At 39.0% G+C, this 15,399-nt stretch overlaps 1 protein-coding gene across 1 annotated transcript in view; it reads right to left on the bottom strand.

Moving 5' to 3' along the window:
- The window catches only part of LOC132403417 (mucin-3B-like), a 190,493-nt gene that overhangs the window by 98,207 nt on the left and 76,887 nt on the right, over window positions 1-15,399 (bottom strand). The window contains exons 29-35 of the mRNA XM_059986826.1: window positions 13,896-14,072; window positions 11,809-11,985; window positions 9,708-9,884; window positions 7,623-7,799; window positions 5,520-5,696; window positions 3,419-3,595; window positions 1,332-1,508 (exon numbers count right to left, since the gene is read on the bottom strand). Coding sequence (XP_059842809.1) covers window positions 1,332-1,508; window positions 3,419-3,595; window positions 5,520-5,696; window positions 7,623-7,799; window positions 9,708-9,884; window positions 11,809-11,985; window positions 13,896-14,072 — 1,239 coding nt within the window. The remainder of the gene's footprint in view (window positions 1-1,331; window positions 1,509-3,418; window positions 3,596-5,519; window positions 5,697-7,622; window positions 7,800-9,707; window positions 9,885-11,808; window positions 11,986-13,895; window positions 14,073-15,399) is intronic.

A 15,399-nucleotide genomic window follows, 5' to 3' on the forward strand; every position in this document is an offset into this window, starting at 1 on the left:
GAGGGTTTTCGCTGTAATTGGAGCAGCTGGAAGTGGTGCAGATGAAACTGTAATAGTTGTGTAACGAGTAGTTATATCAGATGAAGATCAGCAGATATTATTGCAGTAGTACTGATTGAAAATTGTTTCGAGAAACCGGTAGCCGTAGATCAGATGTATTTATGAAAGGATCAGATGATCGCTAATAGTGATTTTGGTCAGAATGTACCTTCCAAATGGATTATCAGTGCTGCTGGAATTGATCTGTGATACAATCTCAGGTGTCACTAGAAATGAAATGTGATACAACATACAATTGATGATGAATCTGCAGCAAGACATCAATTTACTGGAGGTACTGTCATTTTCCATTCAGTTCAGATGAAGCTGAAGTGTTTATTTCTGGACACCAGAACAAATGCTGTTTGACAGACAAAGTGAATATTACATATCCTGCCTCACTTTCAACACATAAAACTGCAAGAATTGTAAAATGCTTATTCTGAATAAATTTCATGCTTGTTGAACAACCAATAGATTTCATAGCTGTGGCAAATCATGGAGGTGATGCAGGTGACATAATGGTTGTTGCTCTGTTTAAAACCTTGGCACTTGGAGGCTAATAACAAGAGTCTTTGCTTCAGACGTGGCTTCGAGAACAAGAGTAGAGGTGAAAATGCTTGAGAATTTTGTTTGTACATCAGTATTATGTTCAGCAGGAGGAGGTTCTTTATTTGAGAAACTGCTTCTTCCACTCTATCATGAGATTTCTGATTGGACGATGAGACAACCGCTTCTAATTGACTAGACATTTAGCTCTCTTTTATCAGCATTAATTTAGTATTTTCTAATTGCTTCACATAATTCAAAGCATCTTATTATTGTTGTTATATATTGAGATATATCGCTAGCACAAATCAATAAATTTCACAACATATTGTAGTGATGTTGAAAGTCTTTATGCTCCGGATTCTGATTCTAGATCTGAGGTTATGCAGTTTGTAACAGCAGGAATTCCAGCAGCAGTATTTTTTAAAAGGAACAGATGCTGTACCAAAGCGTTAAGGGCAGGTGTAGTGGAGACGAATTCTGCTTCAGGCAGAAATTTTAACTTAATCTCAGACTACAGGTTAGGAACATGAATCATTCACTGATTCTCTCTGCACGTCTTCTGTCCGCAGATCTAAATGATTCCATCAGTGTCTCCTAACCTTACTAAACCTATATTCAAAGATGCTACCTCTACCCCACTATTGACAAAATGAGATTCAATCCACTTGATCTTTTACTTTCTGTATAGATCAATGAGAAATACAATGCACATTGTCGTGGACAGAGCCTTGGATACTTACAGAGCTCTGGTGTGGAGCTTGGAGCAGTTGTTATCAGTGTACTTGATCCACTTGTTAGGTCTGTGGTCAAGCTCTGTGTTGTTGAGACTGGTGTAGATGCGCTTGTTGTCTCTGAAGTGCTTGGTAACGTTGTTGGAGTTGTGGTAGCAGGAGGAGTTGTAATAGGCTCTGTTGTAGCTGCAATCAAACACAGACACTTCGGATTGAAGAAAGTATTAAACAAATATCTTTGTTCATTTTTCACACGGTTATGTTACACACTCGACCATGCTAGCCTTCATGTTTTAGATGTTCCAACGCTGTGGAGTACGGATTGTTGGCGCAGACCATTTAAAGTTTCTAGACTGCTCTGCACACTGGTGGCCACGTTCAGCTTTCTAGATTTCAATACTTAAATCACCCCTCAACTCAAATTTGGTGCTCAATCATCTGCTCAATATTTGTTCAGTCTGCAATTGCATTTAAAATGGCTGTCTCTTTTCGAGAATCTCCAAGTCTTGGCAGGTACTCATCAGGCAGGTAATCCAGAACACTGTTCTTGACACAGTCTCAAAAAAGTCTCTTGGTCCTATACTTGGATTTTCCAGGCCATTGGCCCTGACCGTTCAGACATGTGCCTCTCGTCACACAGGGACAAGGTGTGGGCAAGGAATTGGTGATAGAACATTCTAGCAAAGAAGGTTTTCTGAAGTCAATGACTTTCATCTTTTTATTCAAAATTGTTTAACTCTGGAGTAATATACATGTTGTGTCTGTGAGGGTTCTCGCTGTAATTGGAGCAGCTGGAAGTGGTGCAGATGAAACTGTAATAGTTGTGTAACGAGTAGTTATATCAGATGAAGATCAGCAGATATTATTGCAGTAGTACTGATTGAAAATTGTTTCGAGAAACCGGTAGCCGTAGATCAGATGTATTTATGAAAGGATCAGATGATCGCTAATAGTGATTTTGGTCAGAATGTACCTTCCAAATGGATTATCAGTGCTGCTGGAATTGATCTGTGATACAATCTCAGGTGTCACTAGAAATGAAATGTGATACAACATACAATTGATGATGAATCTGCAGCAAGACATCAATTTACTGGAGGTACTGTCATTTTCCATTCAGTTCAGATGAAGCTGAAGTGTTTATTTCTGGACACCAGAACAAATGCTGTTTGACAGACAAAGTGAATATTACATATCCTGCCTCACTTTCAACACATAAAACTGCAAGAATTGTAAAATGCTTATTCTGAATAAATTTCATGCTTGTTGAACAACCAATAGATTTCATAGCTGTGGCAAATCATGGAGGTGATGCAGGTGACATAATGGTTGTTGCTCTGTTTAAAACCTTGGCACTTGGAGGCTAATAACAAGAGTCTTTGCTTCAGACGTGGCTTCGAGAACAAGAGTAGAGGTGAAAATACTTGAGAATTTTGTTTGTACATCAGTATTATGTTCAGCAGGAGGAGGTTCTTTATTTGAGAAACTGCTTCTTCCACTCTATCATGAGATTTCTGATTGGACGATGAGACAACCACTTCTAATTGACTAGACATTTAGCTCTCTTTTATCAGCATTAATTTAGTATTTTCTAATTGCTTCACATAATTCAAAGCATCTTATTATTGTTGTTATATATTGAGATATATCGCTAGCACAAATCAATAAATTTCACAACATATTGTAGTGATGTTGAAAGTCTTTATGCTCCGGATTCTGATTCTAGATCTGAGGTTATGCAGTTTGTAACAGCAGGAATTCCAGCAGCAGTATTTTTTAAAAGGAACAGATGCTGTACCAAAGCGTTAAGGGCAGGTGTAGTGGAGACGAATTCTGCTTCAGGCAGAAATTTTAACTTAATCTCAGACTACAGGTTAGGAACATGAATCATTCACTGATTCTCTCTGCACGTCTTCTGTCCGCAGATCTAAATGATTCCATCAGTGTCTCCTAACCTTACTAAACCTATATTCAAAGATGCTACCTCTACCCCACTATTGACAAAATGAGATTCAATCCACTTGATCTTTTACCTTCTGTATAGATCAATGAGAAATACAATGCACATTGTCGTGGACAGAGCCTTGGATACTTACAGAGCTCTGGTGTGGAGCTTGGAGCAGTTGTTATCAGTGTACTTGATCCACTTGTTAGGTCTGTGGTCAAGCTCTGTGTTGTTGAGACTGGTGTAGATGCGCTTGTTGTCTCTGAAGTGCTTGGTAACGTTGTTGGAGTTGTGGTAGCAGGAGGAGTTGTAATAGGCTCTGTTGTAGCTGCAATCAAACACAGACACTTCGGATTGAAGAAAGTATTAAACAAATATCTTTGTTCATTTTTCACACGGTTATGTTACACACTCGACCATGCTAGCCTTCATGTTTTAGATGTTCCAACGCTGTGGAGTACGGATTGCTGGCGCAGACCATTTAAAGTTTCTAGACTGCTCTGCACACTGGTGGCCACGTTCAGCTTTCTAGATTTCAATACTTAAATCACCCCTCAGCTCAAATTTGGTGCTCAATCATCTGCTCAATAGTTGTTCAGTCTGCAATTGCATTTAAAATGGCTGTCTCTTTTCGAGAATCTCCAAGTCTTGGCAGGTTCTCATCAGGCAGGTAATCCAGAACACTGTTCTTGACACAGTCTCAAAAAAGTCTCTTGGTCCTATACTTGGATTTTCCAGACCATGGGCCCTGACCGTTCAGACATGTGCCTCTCGTCACACAGGGACAAGGTGTGGGCAAGGAATTGGTGATAGAACATTCTAGCAAAGAAGGTTTTCTGAAGTCAATGACTTTCATCTTTTTATTCAAAATTGTTTACCCATAGAGAAATACACACATTGCGTCTGTGAGGAATTTAGCAGTAATTGGAGCAGCTGGAAATGTGCAGATGATACAGTAATAGGTGTGTAATGAGTAGTTGTATCAAATGAAAATCAGAAGATATACTTGCAGCAGTACTGGTTGAAAATTGCTTCAAGAAACCAGTAGCAGTGGATCAGATGTATTTATGAAAGCATCAGATGATTGCTAATTGTGAATTTGGACAGCATTTTTCTTCCCAATAGATCTTCAGCGCTGCTAGAACTGATTTGTGTTACCATCTAAGGTGACAATGAGAAAGTAAATGTGACACAACACAAAATGAATGGTGAATATGCAAGAAAACGTCAAATTATTGGAGGAACTGACATTTTATCCACAGCTCCATTCAGTTTGGATGAAGATGCACTGTTTACTCTCTGGACACAAGAAGAAATGCTGTTTGAGGGACATTGTGAGTAGTACATATCCTGCCTCACCTTCAACACAGAAGACTACAAGAATTGTAAAATGCTTATTCTGACTAAATTCCATGGTTGTTGAACAATCAATAGATTACATAGCTGTGGTACATCATGGAGGTGATGCAAGTGGCATAATGGTTGTTGCTCTGTTAAAAACCTTGACACTTGCACGCTAAATACAAGAGTCTTTGCTTCAGATGTGTCTTTGAGAACAAGAGAGGAGGTGAAAATACTTGAGAATTTTGTTTGTACATCAGTATTATTTTCAGCAGGAGGAAGTTCTTTATTTCAGAAACTTCTTCTTCCACTCTATCATGAGATTTCTGATTGGACGATGAGACAACCGCCTCTAATTAACTAGAAATTTAGCTCTCCTTTATCAGCATTATTTAATTTAGCATTTTCTAATTACTGCACATAATTCATAGCGTCTTATTATTGTTGTTATAGATTGAAATATATCGCTAGCACAAAACAATAATTTTCACAACATATTGCAGTGATGTTGAAAGTCTTTATGCTGCGTTTTCTGATTCTAAATCTGAGGTTATGCAGTTTGTAACAGCAGGAATTCCAGCAGCAGTATTTATAACAGGAACAATTGCTGTACCGAAGTGTTAAGGGCAGGTGTATTGGAGACGAATTCTGCTTCAGGCAGAATTTTTAACTTAATCTCAAACTACTGGTTAGGAACATGAATCACTCACTGATTCTCTCTGCACGTCTTCTGTCCGCAGATCTAAATGATTCCATCAGTGTCTCCTAATCTTACCAAACCTTTATTCAAAGATGCTACCTCTACACCACTAATGACAAAATGAGATTCGATCCACTTGATCTGTTACTTTCTGTATAGATCAATGAGAAATACAATGCACATTGTCGTGGACAGAGCCTTGGATACTTACAGAGCTCTGGTGTGGAGCTTGGAGCAGTTGTTATCAGTGTACTTGATCCACTTGTTAGGTCTGTGGTCAAGCTCTGTATTGTTGAGACTGGTGTAGATGCGCTTGTTGTCTCTGAAGTGCTTGGTAACGTTGTTGGAGTTGTGGTAGCAGGAGGAGTTGTAATAGGCTCTGTTGTAGCTGCAATCAAACACAGACACTTCGGATTGAAGAAAGTATTAAACAAATATCTTTGTTCATTTTTCACACGGTTATGTTACACACTCGACCATGCTAGCCTTCATGTTTTAGATGTTCCAACGCTGTGGAGTACGGATTGCTGGCGCAGACCATTTAAAGTTTCTAGACTGCTCTGCACACTGGTGGCCACGTTCAGCTTTCTAGATTTCAATACTTAAATCACCCCTCAACTCAAATTTGGTGCTCAATCATCTGCTCAATATTTGTTCAGTCTGCAATTGCATTTAAAATGGCTGTCTCTTTTCGAGAATCTCCAAGTCTTGGCAGGTTCTCATCAGGCAGGTAATCCAGAACACTGTTCTTGACACAGTCTCAAAAAAGTCTCTTGGTTCTATACTTGGATTTTCCAGGCCATGGGCCCTGACCGTTCAGACATGTGCCTCTCGTCACACAGGGACAAGGTGTGGGCAAGGAATTGGTGATAGAACATTCCAGCAAACAAGTTTTTCTGATGTCAATGACTTTCATCTTTCTATTCAAAATTGATTACCCATAGAGAAATATACACATTGCGTCTGTGAGGAATCTAGCAGTAATTGGAGCAGCTGGAAATGTGCAGATGATACAGTAATAGGTGTGTAATGAGTAGTTGTATCAAACGAAAATCAGAAGATATACTTGCAGCAGTACTGGTTGAAAATTGCTTCAAGAAACCAGTAGCAGTGGATCAGATGTATTTATGAAAGCATCAGATGATTGCTAATTGTGAATTTGGACAGCAGTTTTCTTCCCAATAGATCTTCAGCGCTGCTAGAACTGATTTGTGTTACCATCTAAGGTGACAATGAGAAAGTAAATGTGACACAACACAAAATGAATGGTGAATATGCAGGAAGACATCAAATTATTGGAGGAACTGACATTTTATCCACACCTCCATTCAGTTTGGATGAAGATGCACTGTTTACTCTCTGGACACAAGAAGAAATGCTGTTTGAGGGACATTGTGAGTAGTACATATCCTGCCTCACCTTCAACACAGAAGACTACAAGAATTGTAAAATGCTTATTCTGACTAAATTCCATGGTTGTTGAACAATCAATAGATTTCATAGCTGTGGCACATCATGGAGGTGATGCAAGTGGCATAATGGTTGTTGCTCTGTTAAAAACCTTGACACTTGCACGCTAAATACAAGAGTCTTTGCTTCAGATGTCTTTGCTTGAGAACAAGAGAGGAGGTGAAAATACTTGAGAATTTTGTTTGTACATCAGTATTATTTTCAGCAGGAGGAAGTTCTTTATTTCAGAAACTTCTTCTTCCACTCTATCATGAGATTTCTGATTGGACGATGAGACAACCGCCTCTAATTAACTAGAAATTTAGCTCTCCTTTATCAGCATTATTTAATTTAGCATTTTCTAATTACTGCACATAATTCATAGCGTCTTATTATTGTTGTTATATATTGAAATATATCGCTAGCACAAAACAATAAATTTCACAACATATTGCAGTGATGTTGAAAGTCTTTATGCTGCGTTTTCTGATTCTAAATCTGAGGTTATGCAGTTTGTAACAGCAGGAATTCCAGCAGCAGTATTTATAACAGGAACAATTGCTGTACCGAAGTGTTAAGGGCAGGTGTATTGGAGACGAATTCTGCTTCAGGCAGAATTTTTAACTTAATCTCAAACTACTGGTTAGGAACATGAATCACTCACTGATTCTCTCTGCACGTCTTCTGTCCGCAGATCTAAATGATTCCATTAGTGTCTCCTAATCTTACCAAACCTTTATTCAAAGATGCTACCTCTACACCACTAATGACAAAATGAGATTCGATCCACTTGATCTGTTACTTTCTGTATAGATCAATGAGAAATACAATGCACATTGTCGTGGACAGAGTCGTGGATACTTACAGAGCTCTGGTGTGGAGCTTGGAGCAGTTGTTATCAGTGTACTTGATCCACTTGTTAGGTCTGTGGTCAAGCTCTGTATTGTTGAGACTGGTGTAGATGCGCTTGTTGTCTCTGAAGTGCTTGGTAACGTTGTTGGAGTTGTGGTAGCAGGAGGAGTTGTAATAGGCTCTGTTGTAGCTGCAATCAAACACAGACACTTCGGATTGAAGAAAGTATTAAACAAATATCTTTGTTCATTTTTCACACGGTTATGTTACACACTCGACCATGCTAGCCTTCATGTTTTAGATGTTCCAACGCTGTGGAGTACGGATTGCTGGCGCAGACCATTTAAAGTTTCTAGACTGCTCTGCACACTGGTGGCCACGTTCAGCTTTCTAGATTTCAATACTTAAATCACCCCTCAACTCAAATTTGGTGCTCAATCATCTGCTCAATATTTGTTCAGTCTGCAATTGCATTTAAAATGGCTGTCTCTTTTCGAGAATCTCCAAGTCTTGGCAGGTTCTCATCAGGCAGGTAATCCAGAACACTGTTCTTGACACAGTCTCAAAAAAGTCTCTTGGTCCTATACTTGGATTTTCCAGGCCATGGGCCCTGACCGTTCAGACATGTGCCTCTCGTCACATGGACATGGTGTGGGCAAGGAATTGGTGATAGAACATCCTAGCAAAGAAGGTTTTCTGAAGTCAATGACTTTCATCTTTTTATTCAAAATTGTTTAACTCTGGAGTAATATACATGTTGTGTCTGTGAGGGATTTCGCTGTAATTGGAGCAGCTGGAAATGGTGCAGATGAAACTGTAATAGGTGTGTAACGAGTAGTTATATCAGATGAAGATCAGCAGATATTATTGCAGTAGTACTGATTGAAAATTGTTTCGAGAAACCGGTAGCCGTAGATCAGATGTATTTATGAAAGGATCAGATGATCGCTAATAGTGATTTTGGTCAGAATGTACCTTCCAAATGGATTATCAGTGCTGCTGGAATTGATCTGTGATACAATCTCAGGTGTCACTAGAAATGAAATGTGATACAACATACAATTGATGATGAATCTGCAGCAAGACATCAATTTACTGGAGGTACTGTCAATTTCCATTCAGTTCAGATGAAGCTGAAGTGTTTATTTCTGGACACCAGAACAAATGCAGTTTGACAGACAAAGTGAATATTACATATCCTGCCTCACTTTCAACACATAAAACTGCAAGAATTGTAAAATGCTTATTCTGAATAAATTTCATGGTTGTTGAACAACCAATAGATTTCATAGCTGTGGCAAATCATGGAGGTGATGCAGGTGACATAATGGTTGTTGCTCTGTTTAAAACCTTGGCACTTGGAGGCTAATAACAAGAGTCTTTGCTTCAGACGTGGCTTCGAGAACAAGAGTAGAGGTGAAAATGCTTGAGAATTTTGTTTGTACATCAGTATTATGTTCAGCAGGAGGAGGTTCTTTATTTGAGAAACTGCTTCTTCCACTCTATCATGAGATTTCTGATTGGACGATGAGACAACCGCTTCTAATTGACTAGACATTTAGCTCTCTTTTATCAGCATTAATTTAGTATTTTCTAATTGCTTCACATAATTCAAAGCATCTTATTATTGTTGTTATATATTGAGATATATCGCTAGCACAAATCAATAAATTTCACAACATATTGTAGTGATGTTGAAAGTCTTTATGCTCCGGATTCTGATTCTAGATCTGAGGTTATGCAGTTTGTAACAGCAGGAATTCCAGCAGCCGTATTTTTTAAAAGGAACAGATGCTGTACCAAAGCGTTAAGGGCAGGTGTAGTGGAGACGAATTCTGCTTCAGGCAGAAATTTTAACTTAATCTCAGACTACAGGTTAGGAACATGAATCATTCACTGATTCTCTCTGCACGTCTTCTGTCCGCAGATCTAAATGATTCCATCAGTGTCTCCTAATCTTACCAAACCTTTATTCAAAGATGCTACCTCTACACCACTAATGACAAAATGAGATTCGATCCACTTGATCTGTTACTTTCTGTATAGATCAATGAGAAATACAATGCACATTGTCGTGGACAGAGCCTTGGATACTTACAGAGCTCTGGTGTGGAGCTTGGAGCAGTTGTTATCAGTGTACTTGATCCACTTGTTAGGTCTGTGGTCAAGCTCTGTGTTGTTGAGACTGGTGTAGATGTGCTTGTTGTCTCTGAAGTGCTTGGTAACGTTGTTGGAGTTGTGGTAGCAGGAGGAGTTGTAATAGGCTCTGTTGTAGCTGCAATCAAACACAGACACTTCGGATTGAAGAAAGTATTAAACAAATATCTTTGTTCATTTTTCACACGGTTATGTTACACACTCGACCATGCTAGCCTTCATGTTTTATATGTTCCAATGCTGTGGAGTACGGATTGCTGGCGCAGACCATTTAAAGTTTCTAGACTGCTCTGCACACTGGTGCCCACGTTCAGCTTTCTAGATTTCAATACTTAAATCACCCCTCAACTCAAATTTGGTGCTCAATCATCTGCTCAATAGTTGTTCAGTCTGCAATTGCATTTAAAATGGCTGTCTCTTTTCGAGAATCTCCAAGTCTTGGCAGGTTCTCATCAGGCAGGTAATCCAGAACACTGTTCTTGACACAGTCTCAAAAAAGTCTCTTGGTCCTATACTTGGATTTTCCAGGCCATGGGCCCTGACCGTTCAGACATGTGCCTCTCGTCACACAGGGACAAGGTGTGGGCAAGGAATTGCTGATAGAACATTCCAGCAAACAAGGTTTTCTGATGTCAATGACTTTCATCTTTCTATTCAAAATTGTTTACCCATAGAGAAATACACACATTGCGTCTGTGAGGAATTTAGCAGTAATTGGAGCAGCTGGAAATGTGCAGATGATACAGTAATAGGTGTGTAATGAGTAGTTGTATCAAATGAAAATCAGAAGATATACTTGCAGCAGTACTGGTTGAAAATTGCTTCAAGAAACCAGTAGCAGTGGATCAGATGTATTTATGAAAGCATCAGATGATTGCTAATTGTGAATTTGGACAGCATTTTTCTTCCCAATAGATCTTCAGCGCTGCTAGAACTGATTTGTGTTACCATCTAAGGTGACAATGAGAAAGTAAATGTGACACAACACAAAATGAATGGTGAATATGCAAGAAAACGTCAAATTATTGGAGGAACTGACATTTTATCCACACCTCCATTCAGTTTGGATGAAGATGCACTGTTTACTCTCTGGACACAAGAAGAAATGCTGTTTGAGGGACATTGTGAGTAGTACATATCCTGCCTCACCTTCAACACAGAAGACTACAAGAATTGTAAAATGCTTATTCTGACTAAATTCCATGGTTGTTGAACAATCAATAGATTACATAGCTGTGGTACATCATGGAGGTGATGCAAGTGGCATAATGGTTGTTGCTCTGTTAAAAACCTTGACACTTGCACGCTAAATACAAGAGTCTTTGCTTCAGATGTGTCTTTGAGAACAAGAGAGGAGGTGAAAATACTTGAGAATTTTGTTTGTACATCAGTATTATTTTCAGCAGGAGGAAGTTCTTTATTTCAGAAACTTCTTCTTCCACTCTATCATGAGATTTCTGATTGGACGATGAGACAACCGCCTCTAATTAACTAGAAATTTAGCTCTCCTTTATCAGCATTATTTAATTTAGCATTTTCTAATTACTGCACATAATTCATAGCGTCTTATTATTGTTGTTATAGATTGAAATATATCGCTAGCACAAAACAATAATTTTCACAACATATTGCAGTGATGTTGAAAGTCTTTATGCTGCGTTTTCTGATTCTAAATCTGAGGTTATGCAGTTTGTAACAGCAGGAATTCCAGCAGCAGTATTTATAACAGGAACAATTGCTGTACCGAAGTGTTAAGGGCAGGTGTATTGGAGACGAATTCTGCTTCAGGCAGAATTTTTAACTTAATCTCAAACTACTGGTTAGGAACATGAATCACTCACTGATTCTCTCTGCACGTCTTCTGTCCGCAGATCTAAATGATTCCATCAGTGTCTCCTAATCTTACCAAACCTTTATTCAAAGATGCTACCTCTACACCACTAATGACAAAATGAGATTCGATCCACTTGATCTGTTACTTTCTGTATAGATCAATGAGAAATACAATGCACATTGTCGTGGACAGAGCCTTGGATACTTACAGAGCTCTGGTGTGGAGCTTGGAGCAGTTGTTATCAGTGTACTTGATCCACTTGTTAGGTCTGTGGTCAAGCTCTGTATTGTTGAGACTGGTGTAGATGCGCTTGTTGTCTCTGAAGTGCTTGGTAACGTTGTTGGAGTTGTGGTAGCAGGAGGAGTTGTAATAGGCTCTGTTGTAGCTGCAATCAAACACAGACACTTCGGATTGAAGAAAGTATTAAACAAATATCTTTGTTCATTTTTCACACGGTTATGTTACACACTCGACCATGCTAGCCTTCATGTTTTAGATGTTCCAACGCTGTGGAGTACGGATTGCTGGCGCAGACCATTTAAAGTTTCTAGACTGCTCTGCACACTGGTGGCCACGTTCAGCTTTCTAGATTTCAATACTTAAATCACCCCTCAACTCAAATTTGGTGCTCAATCATCTGCTCAATATTTGTTCAGTCTGCAATTGCATTTAAAATGGCTGTCTCTTTTCGAGAATCTCCAAGTCTTGGCAGGTTCTCATCAGGCAGGTAATCCAGAACACTGTTCTTGACACAGTCTCAAAAAAGTCTCTTGGTCCTATACTTGGATTTTCCAGACCATGGGCCCTGACCGTTCAGACATGTGCCTCTCGTCACACAGGGACAAGGTGTGGGCAAGGAATTGGTGATAGAACATTCTAGCAAAGAAGGTTTTCTGAAGTCAATGACTTTCATCTTTTTATTCAAAATTGTTTAACTCTGGAGTAATATACATGTTGTGTCTGTGAGGGATTTCGCTGTAATTGGAGCAGCTGGAAATGGTGCAGATGAAACTGTAATAGGTGTGTAACGAGTAGTTATATCAGATGAAGATCAGCAGATATTATTGCAGTAGTACTGATTGAAAATTGTTTCGAGAAACCGGTAGCCGTAGATCAGATGTATTTATGAAAGGATCAGATGATCGCTAATAGTGATTTTGGTCAGAATGTACCTTCCAAATGGATTATCAGTGCTGCTGGAATTGATCTGTGATACAATCTCAGGTGTCACTAGAAATGAAATGTGATACAACATACAATTGATGATGAATCTGCAGCAAGACATTAATTTACTGGAGGTACTGTCATTTTCCATTCAGTTCAGATGAAGCTGAAGTGTTTATTTCTGGACACCAGAACAAATGCAGTTTGACAGACAAAGTGAATATTACATATCCTGCCTCACTTTCAACACATAAAACTGCAAGAATTGTAAAATGCTTATTCTGAATAAATTTCATGGTTGTTGAAAAACCAATAGATTTCATAGCTGTGGCAAATCATGGAGGTGATGCAGGTGACATAATGGTTGTTGCTCTGTTTAAAACCTTGGCACTTGGAGGCTAATAACAAGAGTCTTTGCTTCAGACGTGGCTTCGAGAACAAGAGTAGAGGTGAAAATGCTTGAGAATTTTGTTTGTACATCAGTATTATGTTCAGCAGGAGGAGGTTCTTTATTTGAGAAACTGCTTCTTCCACTCTATCATGAGATTTCTGATTGGACGATGAGACAACCGCTTCTAATTGACTAGACATTTAGCTCTCTTTTATCAGCATTAATTTAGTATTTTCTAATTGCTTCACATAATTCAAAGCATCTTATTATTGTTGTTATATATTGAGATATATCGCTAGCACAAATCAATAAATTTCACAACATATTGTAGTGATGTTGAAAGTCTTTATGCTCCGGATTCTGATTCTAGATCTGAGGTTATGCAGTTTGTAACAGCAGGAATTCCAGCAGCAGTATTTTTTAAAAGGAACAGATGCTGTACCAAAGCGTTAAGGGCAGGTGTAGTGGAGACGAATTCTGCTTCAGGCAGAAATTTTAACTTAATCTCAGACTACAGGTTAGGAACATGAATCATTCACTGATTCTCTCTGCACGTCTTCTGTCCGCAGATCTAAATGATTCCATCAGTGTCTCCTAACCTTACTAAACCTATATTCAAAGATGCTACCTCTACCCCACTATTGACAAAATGAGATTCAATCCACTTGATCTTTTACCTTCTGTATAGATCAATGAGAAATACAATGCACATTGTCGTGGACAGAGCCTTGGATACTTACAGAGCTCTGGTGTGGAGCTTGGAGCAGTTGTTATCAGTGTACTTGATCCACTTGTTAGGTCTGTGGTCAAGCTCTGTGTTGTTGAGACTGGTGTAGATGCGCTTGTTGTCTCTGAAGTGCTTGGTAACGTTGTTGGAGTTGTGGTAGCAGGAGGAGTTGTAATAGGCTCTGTTGTAGCTGCAATCAAACACAGACACTTCGGATTGAAGAAAGTATTAAACAAATATCTTTGTTCATTTTTCACACGGTTATGTTACACACTCGACCGTGCTAGCCTTCATGTTTTAGATGTTCCAACGCTGTGGAGTACGGATTGCTGGCGCAGACCATTTAAAGTTTCTAGACTGCTCTGCACACTGGTGGCCACGTTCAGCTTTCTAGATTTCAATACTTAAATCACCCCTCAACTCAAATTTGGTGCTCAATCATCTGCTCAATATTTGTTCAGTCTGCAATTGCATTTAAAATGGCTGTCTCTTTTCGAGAATCTCCAAGTCTTGGCAGGTTCTCATCAGGCAGGTAATCCAGAACACTGTTCTTGACACAGTCTCAAAAAAGTCTCTTGGTCCTATACTTGGATTTTCCAGGCCATGGGCCCTGACCGTTCAGACATGTGCCTCTCGTCACACAGGGACAAGGTGTGGGCAAGGAATTGGTGATAGAACATTCCAGCAAACAAGGTTTTCTGATGTCAATGACTTTCATCTTTCTATTCAAAATTGTTTACCCATAGAGAAATATACACATTGCGTCTGTGAGGAATCTAGCAGTAATTGGAGCAGCTGGAAATGTGCAGATGATACAGTAATAGGTGTGTAATGAGTAGTTGTATCAAACGAAAATCAGAAGATATACTTGCAGCAGTACTGGTTGAAAATTGCTTCAAGAAACCAGTAGCAGTGGATCAGATGTATTTATGAAAGCATCAGATGATTGCTAATTGTGAATTTGGACAGCAGTTTTCTTCCCAATAGATCTTCAGCGCTGCTAGAACTGATTTGTGTTACCATCTAAGGTGACAATGAGAAAGTAAATGTGACACAACACAAAATGAATGGTGAACATGCAGGAAGACATCAAATTATTGGAGGAACTGACATTTTATCCACACCTCCATTCAGTTTGGATGAAGATGCACTGTTTACTCTCTGGACACAAGAAGAAATGCTGTTTGAGGGACATTGTGAGTAGTACATATCCTGCCTCACCTTCAACACAGAAGACTACAAGAATTGTAAAATGCTTATTCTGACTAAATTCCATGGTTGTTGAACAATCAATAGATTTCATAGCTGTGGCACATCATGGAGGTGATGCAAGTGGCATAATGGTTGTTGCTCTGTTAAAAACCTTGACACTTGCACGCTAAATACAAGAGTCTTTGCTTCAGATGTGTCTTTGAGAACAAGAGTAGAGGTGAAAATACTTGAGAATTTTGTTTGTACATCAGTATTATTTTCAGCAGGAGGAAGTTCTTTATTTCAGAAACTTCTTCTTCCACTCT

The sequence above is a fragment of the Hypanus sabinus genome, chromosome 2 (genome assembly GCF_030144855.1).
Source record: "Hypanus sabinus isolate sHypSab1 chromosome 2, sHypSab1.hap1, whole genome shotgun sequence".
Taxonomy (NCBI): Eukaryota; Metazoa; Chordata; class Chondrichthyes; order Myliobatiformes; family Dasyatidae; genus Hypanus; species Hypanus sabinus.